The sequence below is a fragment of the Gorilla gorilla genome, chromosome 22 (genome assembly GCF_029281585.2).
Source record: "Gorilla gorilla gorilla isolate KB3781 chromosome 22, NHGRI_mGorGor1-v2.1_pri, whole genome shotgun sequence".
Classification (NCBI taxonomy): domain Eukaryota; kingdom Metazoa; phylum Chordata; class Mammalia; order Primates; family Hominidae; genus Gorilla; species Gorilla gorilla.
Window position 1 is genome coordinate 48,213,332 of NC_073246.2, and position 23,652 is coordinate 48,236,983.

At 53.2% G+C, this 23,652-nt stretch overlaps 2 protein-coding genes across 12 annotated transcripts in view; one reads left to right on the forward strand and one right to left on the reverse strand.

Moving 5' to 3' along the window:
* Positions 1-726: 726 nt before the first annotated feature.
* Positions 727-23,109, reverse strand: C22H21orf58 (chromosome 22 C21orf58 homolog). The gene is given in 11 exon segments (XM_063702557.1): positions 727-1,311; positions 1,583-1,740; positions 2,071-2,162; positions 10,485-10,596; positions 13,705-13,869; positions 14,463-14,536; positions 16,187-16,247; positions 16,995-17,110; positions 17,113-17,202; positions 21,625-21,757; positions 22,126-23,109. Coding segments are annotated over 10 exon segments (1,182 nt in total). The 5' UTR covers positions 22,309-23,109; the 3' UTR covers positions 727-1,311; positions 1,583-1,584.
* Positions 23,069-23,652, forward strand: part of PCNT (pericentrin) — a 122,111-nt gene continuing 121,527 nt past the window's right edge. For 8 of the 11 annotated variants that reach the window (XM_055373805.2, XM_055373803.2, XM_055373808.2 and 5 more), the window contains exon 1: positions 23,090-23,263. In XM_055373805.2, the coding sequence (XP_055229780.1) occupies positions 23,210-23,263 (54 nt within the window). In that variant the 5' untranslated portion in view covers positions 23,090-23,209. Of the gene's footprint in view, positions 23,264-23,652 lie in introns of all 11 variants that reach the window. The other 3 variants (XM_055373800.2, XM_055373809.2, XM_055373810.2) reach the window with 1 other exon arrangement.

Below are 23,652 nucleotides of genomic sequence, written 5' to 3' on the forward strand. Positions count from 1 at the left end.
TGGGCGACAAGAGCAAAACTGTCTCAAAAAATAAAAATTTTAATAGAAGGAAAGAGAAATGCCATGCTAGAAAGTCACCGTGAAAAGAGGAAATGGAGTCAGAGCTTTGGTTTGAGCTTTCAACGAGAGCACAGAGTCTCTGGAATCACCTTCAAGAGGCACGAAAAGACGGTTCTGAGAGAAGTGAGTGTTACTGCCAGTAGCTGCGCTGGGCCCTTCAGTGTTCACACCTGCCCGTCCATGTCAGCACCAGGTGGCTGTCCCTGGGGAGCTCTGCAGCTCAGTGGCAACTCTCTGGTCATCCTGTCTCCTACCTGCAAACTTTCAAGGATGGAAGCACTGGGACAGGGTTCCTCCTTGTGCGGAACTTCAGGAATGAAAGAATCTGTCCTAATAGGGGGTGAATGAAAGCTTATGTATACTACTTAAAAATATGTAAACAATATTAAAAGAGCAAAGAAACATAATTGCACCCAAAAAAAAAAGTAACAAAAAGTAAAGAAAAGAAATAGTCAAAGTAGCCTGTCCACATGGTAAGAAACCCCACGGCACAGAAGGAAACTGAACTGAGGAGAGTGAGCCGCCCTTCCACTGCCCAGCACTCACCTTTTACAGGAACAAGAGCTGTGCAAACCAGCACGTAGAGATTTCTGCATTTATAGCATTAGCACTCTCCCTTTTTTTTTTTTTTTAAACTCAAAAGGGATCACGTCATACACAGCTTGCTTCTTTCATTTTTATTTTATTTTTTGAGACAGGGGCCTGCTCTGTGGTCCAGGCTATAGTGCAGTGGTTCCATCAGAGCTCACTGCAGCTTCTAACTCCTGGGCTCAAGCAATCCTCCCACCTCAGCCCCCAGAGCTGCTGAGATCACAGGCGCATATCACCACACCTGGCTAGTTTTTTAAATTTATTTTTTGTAGAGACAGGGTCTTGCTATGTGACCCAGGCTGGTCTCGAATTCCTGAGCTCAAGTGATCCTCCCGCCTCAGCCTCTTAAAGTGCTGGGATTACAGGCATGAGCCATGCACCCCTACTTCTTTAGGGGAGTCAGTGCCACAGCTGTGGCAAACAGGTGTCCCTAGTTATTAAATTAGACTTTGTGGTATTTTCCCCATCAGGATGTTCACACTTCCATGTGGCTAAAGCTATTGATCTTTTCTGTTCTGGCTCCTGAGCTGAGATTTTCTTAAACTCTTTCTGGATGAAATCTTTATTTCAGGATCGTCAGGCTGGTGGCGTCCACGGCCTCAACTTTACCTCCGTGATGGAAGAGGGGGACCTGAGGCTCCCAGGTGGGCCGGCGCCGCCCTACAGGAAAGGAGGGGTCCCTGGGAGGGGCTGCTGCCCTGGTGGGGTTCACAGGCCCCTCACTGCAGGGGACCCGGAGCAAGGGATGCCCCCTGGAATGGCCCCGTGGCCGGAAAGCGAGCCTGCCCAGCTTCCCCAGGAGGAGCCTGCAGTCCACACTCGCGTAGCCACTCCGGGTGGTGGCAGGGTCTCTCCCTGCTCCCGCCACAGCCCACAGCCCTGAGGAAGCCTGGGGGTGGAGGGTGCCCCGGCCAGGGTCTCTGTGACTCACACTCAGGGTGGGCCGGGCGTCCACAGGCTGGGGGCAGGCTGGAGGACAGTGGCGGCCCCAGGTGGCCACACAGCATGGTGGTGGTGATGGTGGTGGTGCACGGCAGGCAGCCTTGGCCTGGCAGCTCGTGGGACCCCCGGGGGCACATGTGGCGAGTCCTGCCACAGAAGCACCTGCCGCTTAGGACGCAGACCAGGCTGCTCCCCACCTCCACTCCCGCCCTGTTCCTAACTGGGGCTGGATCCCATGTGATAGGCAGGATGGCAGGGTCTAAGCATCCTCCCGGAGGAGGCTCCTCTCCCGCCCCAAATTGTGCAACCCATTCCTCATCTGGGCTGGGACTTGATGGGGATGGGGGCTTCACAGCCAGACTGTAGACCTGAGCCAGGAATGCCCTTTCAGAGCTATACAGATGCAGAAATTTCCAGAAGAAAAACCACCCAGGCCCTGTTTCCTTGGCCTCGGGTTCTGCTGGGGGCTGAGCCTACCTGCAGGGCTGGGGGCAGGGCCTTGAGCATCCAGTTCTGCAGGACCAACTGGTGCACCTGCGCGTTCTGCAGCAGCAGCAGCTCCACCATGTCTGCAGGGAAGACGCAGGGGGACCCTGAATAAAGTTTCCATTTCTCCTATTTGTTAAAGTGATAGAGCGTGTTATAGGACCAGAGAACACGTGTGTCTGTACACTGTGCAGGTCCCCGGGGCAGGCTCTGAGTCCATCTGTACACGGTGCGGGTCCCCGGGGCGTGCCCTGAGCCTGTCTGTACACGGTGCGGGTCCCCGGGGCGTGCCCTGAGCCTGTCTGTACACGGTGCGGGTCCCCGGGGCGTGCCCTGAGTCTGTCTGTACACGGTGCGGGTCCCCGGGGCGTGCCCTGAGTCTGTCTGTACACGGTGCGGGTCCCCGGGGCGTGCCCTGAGCCTGTCTGTACACGGTGCGGGTCCCCGGGGCGTGCCCTGAGCCTGTCTGTACACGGTGCGGGTCCCCGGGGCGTGCCCTGAGCCCATCTGTACACGGTGCGAGTCCCCGGGGCGTGCCCTGAGTCTGTCTGTACACGGTGCGGGTCCCCGGGGCGTGCCCTGAGTCTGTCTGTACACGGTGCGGGTCCCCAGGGCGTGCTCTGAGTCTCTACTAAAAATACAAAAATTAGCCAGGGGTGGTGGCTCAAGCCTGTAATCCCAGCTCCTTGGGAGGCTGAGGCAGGAGAATCGCTTGAACTCAAGAGGCAGAGGTTGCGGTGAGCCAAGATCACGCCACTGTACTCCAGCCTGGGCAACCAGAGCGAAACTCCGTCTCAAGAAAAAAAAAAAAATTAAAACATCTAAGCCAGTTGTAGTGGTGCACGCCTATAGTCCCAGCTACTCAGGAGGCTGAGGCAGGAGGATCACTTGAGCCCAGGAGTTCAAGGCTGTAGTGAGCCATGATCATGCCCCTGCACTCTAGCCTGGGTAACAGAGCAAGATACTATCTCCCCAAAAAATAAATAATAAAACATCTGTTCATCTACAGACACCATGAAGAGAGTGAAAAGGCAACCACAAGAAGGATGGAACACTCAAAATGCACATATCAAAAAAGGGCTCATTACAGAAATTATAAAGAATCCCTAGAAACCAATAAGGGAGGCAGGCAACCTGAAAGAAAAATGGGCAAATTACTTAAATGGACACTTTACAAAAAAGGATATTCAAGTAGCCAATAAGGCCAGGCACGGTAGCTCATGCCTGTGATGCTCGCACTTTGGGAGACCGAGACGGGAGAAGTCCTTGAGACCAGGAGCTGACACCAGTCTAGCAAGACCTCATCTCTACACACATTTTTTTTTTTTTTTTTTTGAGACGGAGTCTTGCTCTGTTGCCGAGGCTGGAGTGCAGTGGTGCGATCTCGACTCACTGCAAGCTCCGCCTCCTGGGCTCACGCCATTCTCCTGCCTCAGCCTCCTGAGTAGCTGGGACTACAGGCGCCCGCCACTACGCCCGGCTCATTTTTTGTATTTTTTGTAGAGATGGGGTTTCACCGTGTTAGCCAGGATGGTCTCGATCTCCTGACCTCATGATCCACCTGCCTCGGCTTCCCAAAGTGCTGGGTTTTTTTTTTTTTTTTTTTTTTTGAGACGGAGTCTGACTGTGTCGCCCAGGCTGGAATGCAGTGGCGCAATCTTGGCTCACTGCAAGCTCTGCCCCCCAGGTTCACGCCATTCTCCCACCTTAGCCTCCTGAGTAGCTGGGACTACAAGCACCTGCCCCCACGCCCGGCTAATTTTGTTTTTGTATTTTTAGTAGAGATGGGGTTTCACTGTGTTAGCCAGGATGGTCTGGAACTCCTGACCTCATGATCTGCCCGCCTCGGCCTCCCAAAGTGCTGGGATTACAGGCGTGAGCCACTGCGCCTGGCCTACACAAAATTTTTTAAATTAGCTGACTGTGCCTGTAGTCCCAGCTACTTGGGAGGCTGAGGTGGGAGGAGTGCTTGAGCCCAGAAGTTGAGGCTGCAGCGAGGTATGATTGCACCACTGCACTCCAGCCTGGGCAATGGAGTGAGACCCTGTCTCTTACAAAAAAAAAAAAAACCTCAAAAAACAAAAACAAATGGCCAATAAATATATGAAAAAGTGAAATGCAAATTAAACCAGAATGAACTTCCATAAGATGCCCACCACGCTGGCAAAAATGAAAAGTGTGAAAATGCCAAGTGTTGGTGAAGTGCTCTGGCGACTGAAATTCTCATTCATGTATGTGGAGTGTAAATGGGCACAAACCTTTTGAGAGACTGTGTGGCTGTATTTCCTGACACAGCCATTTCAGTCCTAGGCACGCGTTCCATTAGAGGGCAAAAAGGCCTGTGCAGATGCAAGCCCAGAATCTTGAGCAGGGACGGAAGCAACCCAAGTGTACCTCAGTAGATAGATAAATGGAGGCAGAAACGTGGTCTATCCATACAATGGACTGTTACTCATCTGTGACCTGCTGCAATGTGGGTGATCCTTGAGGACATCATACTAAGCGAAATAAGCCAGTCACACAAAAACAGATACTGTGCGGCTCCACTCACAGGACACACCGAACACAGTCAAACTCATAGAAACAGAACACAGGACGGTGGTTGCCAGGCGCTGACGGGAGCGGGTGATGTAGTCACACAAAGACAGATACTGTACGGCTCCACTCACAGGACACATCGAACACAGTCAAACTCATAGAAACAGAACACAGGACGGTGGTTGCCAGGCACTGACGGGAGGGGGTGATGTAGTCACACAAAGACAGATACTGTACGGCTCCACTCACAGGACACATCGAACACAGTCAAACTCATAGAAACAGAACACAGGACGGTGGTTGCCAGGCGCTGACGGGAGCGGGTGATGTAGTCACACAAAGACAGATACTGTACGGCTCCACTCACGGGACACATCGAACACAGTCAAACTCATAGAAACAGAACACAGGACGGTGGTTGCCAGGCGCTGACGGGAGCGGGTGATGTAGTCACACAAAGACAGATACTGTACGGCTCCACTCACAGGACACATCGAACACAGTCAAATTGGTAGAAACAGAACACAGGACGGTGGTTGCCAGGCACTGACGGGAGGGGGTGATGTAGTCCGACGGGTGGAGTTTGAGATTTGCAAGATAAAAATGTTCTGCGGCACAGCAGTGACTATAGTTAACACTACTGAACTTTGCACTTAACATGTGGTCACAATGGTAAAGTTACATGGTTTTTTTTTTTAATCACAAATTAATCTTTTTTTTATCACAAATTAATCTTTTTTTTTTTTTTTTTTTGAGACAGAGTCTCACTCTGTTGCCCAAGCTGGGACGCTTTGGTGTGAACACAGCTCACTGCAGCATGGACCTCCTGGGCTCAAGGGATCCCCCCATCTCATCCTCCCAAGTAGCTGGGACCACAGGCACATGCCACCATACCCAACTAATTTTGATATGTTTTGTAGAGAAGAGGTCTCAATATGTTGCCCAGGCTGGTCTTGAACTCCTAGGCTCAAGTGATCCTCCCATATCAGTCTCCCAAAGTGCTGGGATTACAGATATGAGCCACTGTGCCATGCTGTAAATTAACTTTTAAAAAAAGAATCTTGACCGGGCGCGGTGGCTCACGCCTGTAATCTCAGAACTTTGGGAGGCCGAGGTGGGCGGATCATGAGGTCAGGAGATCGAGACCATCCTGGCTAACACGGTGAAACCCCGTCTCTACTAAAAATACAAAAACAAATTAGCCGGGCGTGGTGGCGGGCACCTGTAGACCCAGCTACTCGGAAGGCTGAGGCAGGAGAAAGGCGTGAACCTGGGAGGCGGAGCTTGAAGTGAGCTGAGATTGCACCACTGCACTCCAGCCTGGCAGACAGCGAGACTCCGTCTCAAGAAAAAAAAAGAAAAGAAAAGAATCCTGAGTGCTGGGTGCTATAATCCCAGCTACTTGGGAGGCTGAGGTGGGAGGATCGCTTGAGGCCAGGAGTTTTGGACCTGCCTAGGTGATATAGCAACACTGTGACTCAAAAAAAAAAAAAAAAAAAAAGACTCATGAGATGGGAATATAATCCTGGATTATCTGGGCAAGCCCAGTGCAATCATAGGGTCCTTAGAAAGTGGTGAGATAAAATGACTATCAATCTAGACTTGAATATGCAGCAAAACTTGCATTTAAAAATAAGGGTAGGGCCGGGCATGGTGGCTCACGCCTGTAATCCCAGCACTTTGGGAGGCTGAGGTGGGTGGATCATGAGGTCAAGAGATCAAGACCATCTGGCCAACATGGTGAAACCCCGTCTCAACTAAAAATACAAAAATTAGCTGGGCATGGTGGCACACCACACGCCTGTAGTCCCAGCTACTCGGGAGGCTGAGGTAGGAGAATCGCTTGAACCTAGGAGGCGGAGATTGCAGCGAGCTGAGATCATGCCACTGCACTCCAGCCTGGCAACAGAGCGACACTCCCATCTCAAAAAAAAAAAATCTTTTACGAATTCCTTTAGAATAGTTATGCAAACTCCCTCAGTATCTACTTTCCTGCAAATGTTTTTTATTTCCATTTATTTATGTATTTATTTAGAGACAGGGTTTCACTCTCTTGCCCAGACTGCAGTACAGTGGCACAATCACAGCTCACTGCAGCCTCCACCTCCTGGGTTCAAGTGATCCTTCCACCTCAGCCTCCCAAGTAGCTAGGACCACCGGCATGCACCTAACACTTGGAGAATTTTTGTATTTTTTTGTAGAGATGGAGTTTCCCCATGTTGCCCAGGCTGGTCTGGAACTCCTGAGCTCAAGCAATCCTCCCACCTCGGCCTCCCAAAATGCTGGGATTACAGGTGTGAGCCGCTGTGCCCGGCCTCCCCTTATTTTTATTGATTTTTTTTTAAGACAGAGTCTTGGTCTGTCACCCAGGCTGGAGTGCAGTGGCGTGATCTCAGCTCACTGCAGCCTCCGCCTCCCAGGCTCAAGCAATTCTCCTGCCTCAACCTCCCAAGTAACTGGGATTACAGGCGCCCACCACCACACCTGGCTGATGTTTGTATTTTTAGTAGAGACGGGATTTCACCATGTTGGCCAGGCTGGTCTCGAACTCCTGACCTCAGGTGATACAGCCTCTTTAGCCTCCCAAAGTGCTGGGATTACAGGTGTGAGCCGCTGCGCCCAGCCAAGATTGCATCTTGCTATGTTGCCCAGGCTGGTCTCAAGCTCCTAGGCTCAAGCGATCTTCCTGCTTCAGCCTCCCAAAGTGCTGGGATGACAGGCATGAGCCACTGTGCTGGCCATTAACCACTGATTTTAAATGCTGCATTTTCTCTCATATGGCATACAAGCATAGGCACACACTCACCCATTCACACACACCCCTACCTCAGTATGCTTTTTAGAACCTATGGCATACAAGCATAGGCACCCACACACCCACACACACACCCCTACCTCAGTGTGCTTTTTAGCACCTGACAGACTATCACTAAAGTTCATCTGGAAAAATCGACAGGTAATAAGGACAGACAGGACTACCCTTTATGATGGCACAAGCTATGCTCTCTGCCACTCCAGGGGCTCCTCATATGGATCACAATAGGAAAGGTATCCCCTGGATGTGGGTTACATGGCCGTCCTGGGCCAGATCTGGCTTGGATTGCAATATATGATAGAGCTACAGTAATTAACCAAGTCAGCACAGGGGTTGGGATAGGCAGGTCACTGGGACAGATTTGAGGACAGCTGTCAGGTGATTCAGCCATTCTACACACATCTGCCCCTAGACTACCAATTCCATTAGTCACTGGGGCAATGCAAATCAAAGCCACAATCAACCACCACTGCATCCTGTTAAAACGGATAAAATGAGAAAGACTGACCATACCACATGTTGCCAAGGTTGTAAATAACTAGAACTCACAAACATTACTAGTGAGAATATAAAATGCAGACACTAGATAACAGTTTGGCAGTTTCTTTTTTTTCTTTTTTGAGACAGAGTCTCGCTCTGTCACCCAGGGTGGAGTACAAAGGCACGATTTCTGCTCACTGCAGCCTCCCCACCTCCTGGGTTCAAGTGATTCTCCTACCTCAGCCTCCCGAGCAGCTGGGACTACAGGCATCTGCCACCGCACCTGGCTGATTTAACTTTTAAGAAACTGCTGGCCAGGCGTGGTGGCTCACGCCCATAATCCCAGCACTTTGGGAGGCCGAAGGGGGCAGATCACGAGGTCGGGAGTTCGAGACCAGCCTGGTCAACATGGAGAAACCCCGTCTCTACTAAAAACTACAAAAATTAGCTGGGCATGGTGGCAGGCGCCTGTAATCCCAGCTACTTGGGAGGCTGAGGCAGGAGAATCCCTTGAACCCGGTGGGCAGAGGTTGAAGTGAGCCGAGATTGCGCCACTTCACTCAAGCCTGGGCAAAACAAGACTCCGTCTCAAAAAAAAAAAAAAAAAAAAATTACTCAGTTTCAGATATTCTAAGCAACAGAAAATGGACTAAGACATCCACCAACAGGTGAATGCATAACAAACTGATATATTCACACAATGCAATACTACTCAGCAATTAGAAGGAACCATGTATTGATACACCCAACGACAGTGATGAATCTTAAAACAGTCATGCTGAGAGAAGCCGTACAAAAAAAGAGTACATACTGTGTAGACCATTTCTACGAAAATCTAGAAAATGCAGGCCGGGCATGGTGGCCCACGCCTGTAATCCCAGCACTTTGGGAGGCTGAGGTGGGTGGATCATGAGGTCAGGAGTTCAAGACCAGCCTGACCAAGATGCTGAAACCCCGTCTCTATTAAAAATACAAAAAATTAGCAGGGCGTGGTGGTGGGTACCTGTAATCCCCAGCTACTCCAGAGGCTGAGGCAGAGAATTGCTTAAACCTGGAGGGGCGGAGGTTGCAGTGAGCCGAGATCACGCCACTGCACTCCAGCCTAGGCGACAGGCAAGACTGTCTCAAAAATAAAATAAAATAAAAAATCTAGAAAATTCAAACTACTACATAGTGACGGAAAGCTGCTCAGCAGTTGCATGGGGGTGTAGGAGGAGGGATTAAAAAGAAACACGAGGAAACTTTGGAGGTGATGGATATGCTCAGTCTTGATTGTAGTGATATATGTTATATGTATATGTTAAAACTTGTCAAGCCAGGTGTGGTGGCTCACACCTGTAATCCCAGCAGTTTGGGAGGCCAGGGCGGGTGGATTGCCTGAGGTCAGGAGTTCGAGACCAGCCTGGCCAACATAGTGAAACCCCTGTCTCTACCAAAAATACAACAGAATAGCTGGGCATGGTGGTGGGCACCGGTAATCCCAGCTACTCGAGAGGCTGAGGCAGGAGAATTGCTTGAACCCAGGAGGTGGAGGTTGCAGTGAGCCAAGACTGTGCCATTGCACTCCAATCTGGGCAACAAGAGCGAGACTGTCTCAGAACAAAAAAATAAAAAATAAAAAAAATAAAAAAAGCTTGTCAAATTGCGCCGGGCACAGTGGCAAACGCCTATAATCCCAGCACTTTGAGAGGCTGAGGTGGGCGGATCACCTGAGGTTGGGAGTTCAAGACCAGCCTGGCCAAAATGACGAAAACCCATCTCTACTGAAAATACAAAAATTAGCAAAGCATGGTGGTGCAGGCCTACAGTTCCAGCCACTTGGAAGGCTGAGGCAGGAGAAGTCGCTTGAACCCAGGAGGCAGAGGTTGCAGTGAGCTGAAATCATGCCATTGTATTCCAGCCTGGGCAACAAAGCAAGACACACTCTCTCTCTCTCTAAATAAATAAATAAATAAATTTTAAAAATCAAGTATTTAAAAGTTATTATTATTATTATTATTTTTGAGACAAAGTCTTACTCTGTCGCCCAGGATGGAGTAAAGTGGTGCATTCTCGGCTCAAACTGCAACCTCCGCCTCCCAGGTTCAAGCAATTTCTCCTGCCTCAGCCTCCCAAGTAGCTGGGATTACAGGCATCCATCACCATGGTGAGCTGGTTTTTGTATTTTTAGTAGAGATGGGGTTTCACCCTGTGGGCCAGGCTGGTCTCGAACTCTTGACCTCAGGTAATCCACCCGCCTCGGCCTCCCAGTGTTGGGATTACAGGCGTGAGCCACCGAGCCGGGCCCTAAAAGTTATTTTAAAAGAAGCATCTTAATAATGGTTTTTGAATGGATGATGATTGGATGAGTTGGAATTGGAGCCCAATTATTTTACCTCCTAGTTATCTTTCTTATACCTCTTGTTTCCTTCCCTATGAGATATCATTTATATAAGGATTTCTTAAAGTTAAAATTATTTTCATGTTGAACAGCCAAAAGCTGGCCCTAAGTGACTGTCCTGCTTCCAGGAACATTTTCCCTTTCAGTAGATAATTTCCTCAACCCACAACAATATGAATATGGAACACTTACCTTCCTTAATACTTCCTGACCGTTGAGTAGGGAAGACCTGGGGAGGAGGAATCTGTGCTATGAGTGGCTGCTGAGGGAGCTGCTGAATGATGGTGGCAGGAGGCTGGGGGACCTAGGAACAGCCAGGTGATTAGCTATCTGCATATGTCCTTGAAGAAAGTGTCTCCAGTATCTACCACCCATCCATCCACCCACCCATCCAACCAACCAACCAACCAACCAACCAACCAACCAACCAACCAACCATCCACCCACCCATCCAACCAACCATCCACCCACTCATCCATCCACCCATCCACCCACCCAACCAACCAACCACCCACCCATCCATCCAACCAGCCAACCAACCAACCAACCAACCATCCAACCAACCAACCATCCACCCACCCATCCAACCAACCATCCACCCACCCAACCAACCAACCAACCACCCACCCATCCATCCAACCAGCCAACCAACCAACCAACCAACCAACCAACCAACCAACCATCCACCCATCCACCCACCCAACCAACCAACCACCCACCCATCCATCCAACCAACCAACCAACCAACCATCCACCCACCCAACCAACCAACCACCCACCCATCCATCCAACCAGCCAACCATCTACCTACACATCCATTCATCCATCCAAGGAGAACTTTAAATGATTAACCCCAGACATTGAATAAATGGTTGAATGGAAAGGTATTTCAGTCTAGATATCACTTAGGATATAGTATTTTTAATGCTTCCCACATTTCCTGTCTTTAGCAGGGTGGGCTGAGGCCTGGTTCCACTAATTCTGCTTTAATAGGAGCAACCAACACTTGGTATGGTGTTTTTGTTTTTTTGAGACAAAGTATTGCTCTTGTCGCCCAGGCTGGAGTGCAATGGTACAACCTCAGCTCACTGCAACCTCCGCCTCCCAGGTTCTAGCGATTCTCATGACTCAGCCTCCCGAGTAGCTGGGATTACAGGCGCCTGCCACCACACCCGGCTAATTTTTGTGTTTTTAGTACAGACAGGGTTTCACCACGTTGGCCAGGCTGGTCTCGAACTCCTGACCTCAGGAGAGCCACCCATCCAACCAACCGTGTCCAGGCAGGGGAAATGCAGCAGCGGTTGGCCACCTTGGCCTCCCAAAGTGCTGGGATTATAGGCATGAGCCACCGTGCCCGGCCTGGTCAGTCTTTTTAATTGTAGCCACTTTAATAGAGATGCAGTGGTGGCTCACAGTGGCTTTAATTTGCATTTTCCTAATGACGGATGGTGTTGAGCATCTGGGGCAGACCCGTGGGTAGGATGGCTGCATCCCAACAGGCGTTCTCAATTCTGTCCCAGTGACCTCTCTATCCCAGCCCCCATAACAACTTGGTTAATTACTGTCCTCCATCATATACTGTAGTACATACATAGAACACGTCACGAAAATAAACTTTGGTTTCTCCTCTGAGTGAAAATAAATTATAGCCGAATATTCGAGCATGAAAGGCCTTCTGTTTTATCCTCTTCTAGCTGTGTGAGGCTGCCTGGCCTTGTCCCTTCTTCCTCAGTTCACAGAAAGGACGGCAGAGACCAATAGTTGGCAAACTTTTGCCAAGAGCTAGATCGTAAACGGCTTCCAAAGCAGGACACACCGTCAGCTCTTGAGTTGGCCATTGCAGCATGAAAGCAGCTACGGACAATGTGGAAACAAATGGGCCTGGCCCAATAAAACTTTATTTATGAACACCAGAATTGGCATTTCATATAATTTTCATATGTTGCAAAATATTATTATTGTATTGGCTTTTCCCCAAACATGTAAAAATGTAAAACCATTCTTCGCTTGCAGGTTGCGTGAGAACAGGAGGCAGGCCAGCTCCGGTCTGAAGCTGTGGCTTGCCCACCCCTGGCACAGACCCATGAAGCTTTCTTAGAGCCGCCGTGCCCGTCCTGGCTGATGGGACCTCCTACCTCAAGGGCTCTGAGTCCAGCTGCCAGGAAGCTCATCTTAGTGACCCACAGCCCCTGCTCACCCACCTGGTGTCACTGGGGCTGAGAGCAAAACCTGCAGGCATAACTGGCCCTGATGGATACACAGTAAGCGTAGATGTGTTTGGGATGAGGAAGATGGGGGGTCCACAGCAACGACCCCCCGTACTCCCTTCTGTCCTGGGAGGAGGTTCCTGGCACTGGAAGACAGGAAGGCACAGGCTGGGAATATCCAGAACCTGGTGAAGGCCACCCATCTGCAGAGGAGGGTCTGGGGCAGGTCCTTCGGAGGCTCCCCTTCCCTCTGTACCCTCCACCACGTGCTGCTGCCAGGGTCCCCTCCCAAAGGGCAAAAGCCTTCCAGGTCATAGACTCTGCTGCCCTGTCTAGAAATTCCCACCTCAGCCTCTTCTCTTCCACCTTCCCTGCACCCCAGTCACACGAATCCCACCAAAGCCTTGACCTCCGGGCCCCCAGCTTCCATCCCACCTCTGGGTGCCTGGTTTCCCTCTGATCCATTTTTTGCTTCAGAAAGTCAGAGTTGTTTTCTGCTGCCTGCCACCCAGAAGGCTGAACAGCTATAGGAAGCTCTCAGAAGTGGAGCACTATTTACCTTTAACATTCTGCCCTTGACATTGGGGCCTTAGGCATCTCCTGGGCATGATAAAGTTTTTTTTTTTTTTTTGAGATGGAGTCTTGTAATCTCCTCTTTCTGGGCTCAAGCGATTCTCCTGCCTCAGCCTCCTGAGTAGCTGGGACTACAGGCATGCACCACCACGCCCAGCTAATTTTTGTATTTTTAGTAGAGACAGGATTTTGCCAAGTTGCCCAGGCTGGTCTCAAACTCCTGACCTCAGGTGATCCGCCCGCCTCGGCCTCCCAAAGTGCTGGGAGTAGAGATGTGAGCCAGCGCACCCGGCCAGTGATAAAGTTTTGAGGAGGTGACACACTTCCCCAAATTCAGGGCCGCCTGCTGAGCTCTCCTGATACTTCTACCCCTAATGCAACATTTAAGGCCAGGGCTGGGGTTTGGGAGACAGAGCTGGGCCCCAGCCTCCCTCTGTGATGAGGGGTAAGCAGTCCGGGGAGGCCCAGGCAGTGCCCAGGCAGGCAGTTGGCCCCCTTCAAGGGTGGGCCTTGGGAGGATGGGGGTGACGAGGCAACCTCGCTGCAGGCACAGCGCCTCCTGCCTTCTGTAAAATCTGAATTCTGCACCCGCCTCCCACTCTCAGATGTGCTCCTCGACTTCGCCCTCTTACCGTAGGCAGGATGATCCTTGGCGGGTCTGGGGCCAGCGGGGATGGGGAGGCAGTGGGTAGGATGCCCGTCGGGGGCAGCTCTGGGGGCAGGGCTGACCCAAGGGCTCCTCTGCTCGGCCCGCTCCAGGCCTGGGCCCGAGAGAGCTCGTCCAGGAGGTGTTGTTCCTGCAAGGCCGATGCAGAACTGCTGCACACGGGGAGGGGGAGCCCCAACGCCACAGAGGCACCCCCAGCGTCAGGCTCAGGCCAGCCTGGGCCAGGTACAGGCGCCTCTCCGGGCAGGATGGCCATGACTGGAAGACCCTTCCAGGGGTATGTGCATGAGGGTGGCCTCCTGAAATTGACCCAAGCCTGTCAGCTAGTTTCCAGTTGTTTTCTTTTCCCAGCCCCAGGGTCTGTTCTCTCTTTCAAGCCAGTTCCAGGCCTACTTTTTTCTAGGTCTCCCCCTAGAAAAGCGGCCCCACCTCCCCTGCATCTCTGCCACTCGGATGCATCTTTGGTGAGTGCCGTGGGAGCAAACCTCTGGGCATCCCAGAATTTCAGGTCCTCCTGGAATTGGGCCCTTACTCAACATTTCCAGTCCTGATGGAAACCTGCACCCAGGCAGGTCTCTAAGCTAACAGTGTCCTTGCTGGGGCCTGGCCCTGAGAGTCTGGAAAGGTCTTCCCCAATACTCCCCGACCTGGTGCCTTAAGGCTGAGCAGCTATCTCTGCTACAGTGAGCTCAGCCAGGTTCGCTCAGAGGGTGCAGGGCCTACCCGGAGTCTCTGCAGAAGGTCCCTCCTTCTCTTCAGAGCAGTCTGCAGGGCATCGTCCGCCCGGTCCTCATTTCCTGGAGGGAAGAACCAGCTTGCTTACCAAGGAACGCTAGAGGCTGTCGCTGCAAGCACTCGGACCAGATGGTACTGCACCCATGTCGGAAGGCCCTGCCTCACCCACACTCCCAGGATGAGGGAGGCCTGGGAGGATCCTGGTCTTAGGTTATCCCAGAGAAAGAGGGACCAGTGTTGGGTAAGGAGGGAAAGGGGCAGCATCAGGGGAGGGGTAATCCAGGGAACTCAGTGCTGGAGGATGGTCATCTCATTCCTGGAAGGGAGGCTGAAATCACGCGACCAGGTTCCTCCTGAGTGCATTTCATACAGAGTGCCCTGGGCTCCAGGAGGCCAAGGCCTCTACAGGGCTGGCTGCAGCCTGACCTTGGCCACCTGGAGCCACCCTCTGGCCCCAAGTGGTCTAGAGTCTGTTCTGATCCCCAAGTATCTGCACATCCCTCAAGTCTGCCCCCCAGTCCGGGCGTGGTGGCTCATGCCTGTCATCTCAACAGTGGGAGGTTGCACTGGGAGGATTGCTTGATCCCAGGAGGTCGGGGGTGCAGTGAATTGTGATCAGGCCACTGCACTCCAGCCTGGGCAACAGAGCGAGACCAACCCTGTCTCAGGAATTAAAAAAAAAATCTGGCCAGGCGCAGTGAGTCACACCTGTAATCTCAGCACTTTAGGAGGCCGAGGTGGGTGGATTACTTCAGGCCGGGAGTTCGAGACGAGCCTGGTGAACATGGCAAAACCCCGTCTCTACTAAAAATACAAAAGTTGGCCAGGCATGGTGGAGCGCACCTGTAATCTCGGCTACTCGGGAGGCTGAGGCACGAGAATTGTTTGAACCTCAGAGGCGGAGGTTGCAGTGATCTGAGATTGCACCACTGCACTCCAGCCTGGGCAATAGAGTGAGACTCCTCAAAAAAAGGAAAAAGTCTACATTCCTTGAGGGAGGGTCTACACTCAAAAGGCTCCGGAAGGTGGGGGGCAGGGTTCTGGCCTCCTTTCCCTTAGGCACAGGGGTCCTGCCCCTCACCCAGCATCACACTGGAGAGGGGCCGCTGGGAACCCTAGCCAGCCCTTGGGGGGGTCCCCAAACCCTCTGCTCCAGGCACTGGTAGCCATTCTGTTCCCTCGCACTGGCTCTGCAGTCAGGGCACCTGGTTTGGGATTTTCTCTGTATTTGAGACTGGGCTCTGCCCTTGGCAGCTGAGCCCCCACAGCTCACAGCTTGCCCCACGTTCCAAAGAACAAGAAATGCTCCTCTGGCCTCCTCAGCTTCTCCCCGGACGTCCCCGGGTAACAGTGAGGACAGCAGCTCCTCCCCAACCAATGGGCAAGCTCAGGCTCTGGAACCAGAGCAACTGGGTCTGATCTGGGTGTGACCACTGCCAGGGTGAGCAACCTCTCTGCCTCCATTTTCTCATCTGCAAAATGGGAACAGTGAAGGTGCCCCTTTTTGGGGTTTGCAGACTAAAGGTGATAAGGAATGGGGGTGTCTTCAACTCTGAATGTAAAGGAAAAGCGTTGAGGACAATCTTGCCGGTACCAGGAGTGGGGGTGATTCCCAGAGTTGCTGTCCCCACCTCCCCCTGGAGGGGGCTCCCCCTGGAGCGGCTACACTTGCGTCTGTCTGTGCTGGTTCCAAGCAGCTCATGGGCTCTCACCTGGCTCGAGGTGGAGGCCCTCAGGTCCCCCTTCCATGTTCTGCCGTTCTTGCTCCAGCTTCTGTGAGGAAGAGAGACTGTGACAGAGATGGTGGCTCCAGGCAAAGGCCCTGTGTGCTCCAGGAATAACTAAGAGGCTTTCTGAGTGAAAAGAATGGTACGTCAGGGGTAACCCAGCCTCTCCAGGGCCAACAGGCAGGAGTCAAGCCCCTCCGAGGATCTCCATGAGCTGCCTCTGTAAGCCTGACCTCTAGCGAATTCATGTGTTCCATCCACAAGTCTAGGGGCGGATGCTCTGAGTGGTCCCTTCAGGCAGATTTCTGAAGAGCAACCCTGGGAGACACCTCACTGGTGAGGCCTCCAGGCTTCCCAGCCAGTGCATGCCTACATCACCCCCCACCTGAACCCTGAGCTGAGCAGCTACCTGCTGGGTGTGTCCAGGGGTGAGTCCCTCTCATGGCGGCCTGTGGGCCAGGATGCAGGGCTGGCGAAAGGTGGGCAGCAGGTCCCTCAGGCAGCCGGAGAGGGAACAATGCAGGCAGGGGGCGCAGAGGAGCCCCCAGGCACCGAGGCTCCCCGGACCCTGTGCTCAGTGGCCTGCGAGGACAGGCAGGTCGGTCGGTCATGGGCCACCCAGACCCTCAGAGAATGTGAAGACTGAGTCTGAGGATGGGTCTGCTGGGCTGCGAGCCCCAGGCCCAGCTGTTGGGGCCCTGCATTCTCCACCTGCAGGGCTGTCTCGAAGAGTCCCTCCAACGCCACAGCCTGCGAATTGTTAAAAACACGAGCATCCTGGGCTCTGCCTCACCTGTCCCAAGAGCTTCAGCGTCAGTTGGGTCACTTGCTCTGCTGCTGATGAGTCCAGCATGGTGGGAGCTGCAGGAGATGACTGTAGGGGCAGGGGAGGCCGCAGCCCACCTCCTCCCTGGTTCTGTTACTTGCGGGAAAGAACTGTTCAGCAGGAGCCCAAGCACCGGTGTAGCCTGCAGGGCGGGCCTTACCTCCTGGAGACCAGCCTGAGGGAAGAGAAGAGCCCTGTGGGAAGATAGCCACACCCTCCCTGGACTGCAGTGCCCCAGAAGCCAGCGCTGGGCGCCGCGTGACAGTTGCCAGGCTTCCAGACACAGGGAGGCCCCAGGTTGCCAGGTTTCCACTGTGCGTCCTCAGGCTACCTGTAAACACTCATCCCCAGGTGTGGCCAGCTGGGCTTCATGGGAAGGCAAAAAAGTGGGCAGCAGCTGAGGCAGAGGGGCAGAGCCCTCAGACCTGGGGGAAGGGGACAGTCGTGACCCCCTATGCACCACCAGCCTCAGGACCCAGTCCAGAAGAACCTGTGTCAGGGGAGGGCGCCCCACCCGTGTACTGCCTCCAGGGTGTTAACGACACCTCCCCTCCTAGGCACCCTCAGAGCAAGCAGGGAAGACAGGGTGGGGAGACACTGGGAGGACAGTGTGAGGAGACTGCCTACCAAGGAGTTCAGGAAATTGCAGGCAGCAGAAGGGGTAGGACAGAGGAGGGGTTGTGACATGCAGAGGGGCTGGGCTTCAGCAGGACCAGAGGGGGTGCCCAGGGGATGTGTCCCACCTTGGGGCTGGGGGCACCGGGCAGGGAGTCAAGTATGTAGGAAGCTTCGCAGAGGGCGACGACGCAAAACAGGAGCGTGGTCTGCACTTGTTTGGGCGTTAAACTCCATGTTGACGAGTTAGTCAATCCCACTAACAGGCAGACTGACATCTGGGGGATGTCAGCAGCAGGGGCCCAGACCTGTGGACCCAAGGGGCAGAGGTCAGCACCCTCCTTGGTGCCGCTAACCCAGGAACTTGCCTCAGTGGCCAAAATTGCTCTCTTGCCCTCAGTTCTGTAAATGGCCCATGCCCATCAGTATCTATGGTTGTGTGCCTGTCCTGTCTTCCAACCCACATCCATGTGGGGACCCTGAAGCTGGACCAGTGAGTGATAGGGTGAAGGCTGGCCAGCCCGTAGGAGGTCAGGCTCACAGAGGCAGCTCATGGAGATCCTTGGAGAGGCGCACCTCACACCTGCTGGCCCTGGAGGGGCTGGATTACTCCTGATGTAGAGTTCAATTCACCTTACCCTGGAGACCATCCAACCAGAAATGAAGTCAGCATGAAACCAGGCCTTACCCTCCTCCCTCCAGATCTGTGGAGGGTGTGGGCTGGGGTCACATGACCTGCCTGGTGCCACACATTCCCAGATGGCAGTCAGGGGTCCTCGCTGGTGCTGCTGGACATGAGCAGACTCTGGCCCCATGTTTAAGATCCCAGTGCCATTGGGCGTTGGCTCACACCTGTAATCTCAGTGCTTTGGGAGGCCAAGGCAGAAGGATCACTTGAGCCCACGAGTTGGAGACCAGCCAGCACAACACAACAAGACCCCATCTCTATAAAAAATAATAAAAAAGGGCCAGGCGCGGTGGCTCATGCCTGTAATCCCAGCACTTAGGGAGGCTGAGGCAGGCAGATCACGAGGTCAGGAGTTCGAGACAACCTGGCTAACATGGTGAAACCCCGTCTCTACTAAAAATACAAAAAATTAGCCAGGCGTCGTGGTAGGCGCCTGTAATCCCAGCTACTCGGGAGGCTGAGGCAGGAGAATTGCTTGAAATCAGAAGGCAGAGGTTGCAGTGACCCAAGATTGCGCCACAGCACTCCAGCCTGGGCAACAAGAGCAAAACCTCCGTCTAGAAAAAAAAATAAAAAAATAAATAAATAAATAAATAAACAAGATAATAAAAGAACCTGGCTCTTGTCCACAGTCATTAACAGTAACAGTCTTGGGAGACATTTAAACAGCTCTGAGTGTGCACAGAACAAAAACCAGGTTAATTTAGTTAAGCAACTGTATAGAGCACCCTTGATATAAGCGACCTCATCTGAGAAAAGGACTCCATCTTATGTATTTTTTTTTGAGATGGAGTTTCGCTCGTTGCCCAGGCTGGAGTGCAGAGGTGGAGCCATCTCAGCTCACTGCAACCTCCTCCTCCCGGGTTCAAGTGATTCTCCTGCCTCAGCCTCCCGAGTAGCTGGGAGTACAGGCGCACGCCACCACGCCCAGTTAATCTTTGTATTTTTGGTAGAGATGGGGTTTCACCATGTTGGCCAGGCTGGTCTCGAACTCCTGACCTCAAGTGATCTGCCGTCTTGGCCTCCCAAAGTGCTAGGATTACAGGTGTGAGCCATAGCACCTGGCCTCTGATGCCTTTTAAATTATAAGATAGGGCCAGGCAGGCGGAAGTTGCAGTGAGCCAAGATGGCACCACTACTGCACTCCATCCTGGGCAACAAGAGTGAAACTCCACCTCAAAAAAAAAAAAAAAAAGGGTATCAGGCCAACAGGGACCAGATGTTTCCTCATCAGTAGATACTGCACCCACCCAGAAAAAGACATAAACAAGACACTCTTATTATCACTCCTTACCAGAGTACTCTATGGCCATGAAAAGAGCAGAGCACCACCAGGTCAAAGTGGCTGTTTTACAGACAGTCTTGCTGTCACTTGTGAGAAGCCCTCCACATCTGCTGCTGCAGGCTCTGCCCACATCAGAGATGCTTCCTTGCCAGATTCTCCTTTACGTTGAACTGGTTAACTTTTTTTCCTCTCCTCTTTCTCTTGATGTGGAATGTCTATAACATTTATGCAGTGGTCAAGTATACTATTATGTATGGTTTGTAATACTGACTGACTTAAGGAGAGACTTGAGCCTGTATGCCCACAGCTGTGACTGCCAAGTGAATGGGAAGCACTAAGAATTGCCTCCTTGGGATCTCTAGTAGTATACATAACATGCTCCAGAGGACATGGATTTGTCAGCCTTTTTTTTAAAATAGGGTTTTTAAGAACAGTTTTAGATTTAGAGTAATTGAGAAGATAGTACATGGAGATCCCACATACCACATGTGTGGCTTCCCCTCATTAACATCTTACCTTAGGGTGCTACATTTGTTATATATATATAATTTTTTTTTTGAGACAGAGTCTCGCTGCGACGCCCAGGCTAGAGTGCAATGGTGCAATCTTGGCTCACTGCAACCTCTGCTTCCCAGTTTCAAGCGATTCTTCTGCCTCAGCCTCTCGAGTAGCTGGGACTACAGGTACGTGCCATCATGCCCAGCTAATTTTTGGGCGAAAGCCAGTGCACCTGGCCCATTTGTTATGATTAATGAACCAATATTGAGACACAAGTAACTGAAGTCCACACTTTGACAGTTTCCTTAGGTTTGCCTCATGTCCCTAATGTGGTATCCATCAGAACACCCCATTACATTGAGTTATGTGTCTTTAGGCTCCTTCTCAGACTTTCCTCGTTTTTGATGACCTTGACAGTTTCAAAGAGTACTGGGCAGATATTTTGAAGAATGTCCCTCAATTAAAATGTGTCTATTTTCTCCTGGTTAGACTGGGACTGCAGGTTACAGAAAGGAAGCATCTAGGGGTGAAGTGCCACTGTCACCCCATCACATCAGGGACACACACTGTCACCTCGACTATAACTGTGAGGCTGACCTGCGTCACTTGGCTGAGGTGGAGTCTGCCAGTTTTCTCCACAATACAGTGGCTCTTTCCCTCCTTTTCTTTATTGCACTCTTTGGGAGGAAGTGGCTATGTGTGGTCTACACTTAAGGAGAGGGGAGTTACGTTTCCCTCCTTGAGGGTGAGTATCTACAAAATTTATTTGGGCAGCTTTTTTTTTTTTTTTTTGAGTTAGGGTCTCAGTCTGTCACCCAGGTTGGAGTGCAGTGGTTGCCTGGCCTTGACAGCTTTTTAATAGTTTAAAATGAATTGAGGCTGGGCGAGGTTGCTCATGCCTGTAACTCCAGCACTTTGAGAGGCCGAGGCGGGTGGATCACTTGAGCCTAGGAGTTCAAGACCAGCCTGGGCAACACAGTGAGACCCTGTGTCTACTAAAAATACAAAAATTAGCCGGGCATGGTGGTGTGTGCCTGTAATTCCAGCTACTCAGGAGGCTGACATGGAGAATCACCTGAGCCCAGGGAAGTTGAGGCTGCAATGAGCGGTGGTCTCACCACTGCACTCTAGCCTGTGTGACAGACTGAGACCCTGCCTATAAAAAAGAAAAGAAAAAAGAACTGAAATAAGACCCAAGTCCAACATTAGCAGAACCTCTCTAGAATGTCCACAGAAACGACTCTGGGGTTCTGAGGAACACAGTCTAGGCAAACCTGGGCACATCCCCTCAGTCCCACAGTTGTAAATGTATTGTAACACGTAACAGTTGTGAGATTCAGGCGCGGTCTGGGTCTCTGTTCCTGGAAAGTGTGATCCTGTGGGTGCAGCCCCTGCTCGCTTGGCTGTGTTGCCTGCCTGGCCCCTGCTCTAATGAGCCCACTGCCCAGAGTTTGCTCAAACCACCCAATTCCGAGTTTGGGAACCAGGAGACCGCTGGACACCCCGCTCACCACACAGAAGACTGTGGCCTGAGTCAGGAGAAGGAAGTTTCTGGCGGTCGAGCTTCCACGGCTTCCTGAGGGAGGTTGCAGCGAGCCGAGATCGCGCCATTGCGCTATAGCCTGGGCGTCGCAGCGAGACTGTCTGAAAGAAAAAGAAAAAAAATTCTGAGCGAGATTCCAGGGCTTCCTGAGGGCGCGTTTAAGTTGCAGTTGCTGAGGAGGCTGCAAGGTGAGCTTGCGTCAGCGAGGAGCCACTCCAGCACGCTCGGGAAGGGCATCGTTACTGCTGCAAACAAGCACACGGCCCTCCACGACGAACCGTTTGCAAGTGAAGGCGCACGAACAGGCCCGGAGGGACTACAAAGAAACCCAGAAACCAGACTTGGACACATGAAATAAAGGGGTTAGCTGAAGGAATACTCCACAGGAAACGACGGCCTGCGCGAGGTCACCCGCCCTGTCTTGGTTTTTTGCCACTTCGCTCCAGTTAGTTTCCCAAGTTCCACCTACGCGCGCGCCAGCTGAGAAAACGCCCACCCCGGCGGTCCCGCCGCAGGTCACAGGCGGTGCGGACCCCGGGACTGTGTCCGGGCTTCGGTGTCCAGAGAGCTCCAAGACACCCAAACCTTCCGTGGTTTCCACCTCTGCAAGCTCATGTTCCGCTGAGCTCAAGCTGAGGGACGACGACCTCATGCGACGTCAGTTTCCCCCTGGGACCACGAACCCACGGCCCCATTTCTCTTCTGTCTACTAAAAACCTTTTCTTTTTTTTGAGACCTAAGACATCAGTGAGACACACAAGCAGACACGGGCTCGGTCGGGAAAGGCGGGAGCTCCAAGCGGCGGGGCCTGCAGGTCCAGGCGGTTCGCGGGCTTTCTGACCGCATTCGGCCGAGTTCTTCTCTGAAGACCCAGGACCCCCGGCCGAGGGGGCGCATTCGGCGGGCTGGTGGCGTAGGATTTTGTTTCGGGTTCCCAGGGTCCCGGCAAGGGTGAGGGAGCCCTTGCGGATCCCCTGAGATCCACCTCAGCAGCCTCCTCCGTGGTAGGCCTCAACTTCCCGCGGCGGCCCACAGCCAACGACTAATGCCTGAGCGGGAGAAAACGGCCTGGTCCTGTCCGGGTGGTTGCTGAGCGCCGTTCGGCGCCGCCCGCGCGTGCAGGGAGCCCGGCCCGCTGTCCTGGTGGACACAAAGCCCAAGCACCGCCAGCGCCGGACCAGCAGCGCGAACATTTTGCCGCTCGGCCAGCCTGGCAGGGGCTTTTAAAATTGGCCAATCACAGCGGGCGCCAGGCCTCCGCTATCCGCTTACTGGTCCTGCCGTAGGAGGCGGGTAAGTGAGCGCACCAATCTGTGGCCGGCGAGCGTACAGGGCGGGGCTCCGCCCAGGCTGCACCGCCCTGAGCGCGCGTGCGCGAGACCGGGAACGCAGCCCCCTGATTGGCGGCGCGTGTCGGGGGCGGGGCCGCGGCTGCGTGACAGTTGTCGCGGGGGAGGGCGAACCCAAGCGCGGGGGAGGGAGTGTAAATAGAGCGAAGGCTGCTCTGTGTCAGCCCCGTCACCGCGGGGCGGCCCGCGCGGAGTCTGAGGGAGATGGAAGCTGAGCAAGAGCAGCGGCGCAGAAAGGTGGAGGCCGGGAGGACGAAGGTAAACATCAGGGGCTTCTTCTCTAGCTGCTCTGGCGTGAAGTCCTAAGGGCGGCTCCGGTGCCCGCCACCGCCCCCTGCCAGGAGCGGACGCGGTCCGGCGGAAGCCGCCGCGGAGGTCTCGCTTTTTCCCGCCGGCGCCGCTGGAAGCCGCCTCCTGGCCGCCGCCATCTTGAATCCGCCGCTCTCCGCCAGGTCCCGCCCCCGCCGCGGCCACAGCCAATCAGCGGCCGGGACGCGCGGCGCCTCTCGGGCGGGCCGGGGCGGGGCTGCGCCTGCGGCGGGTGGGGGGGGGGGGGTGGTGTGCGGGCTGGGCGCGGTGCATGCCGGGGCGGGGTGTGGCTGCAGGGCGGGGCTACAGGGGCGGGGCGTGGCTGCACGGAGTGGGTG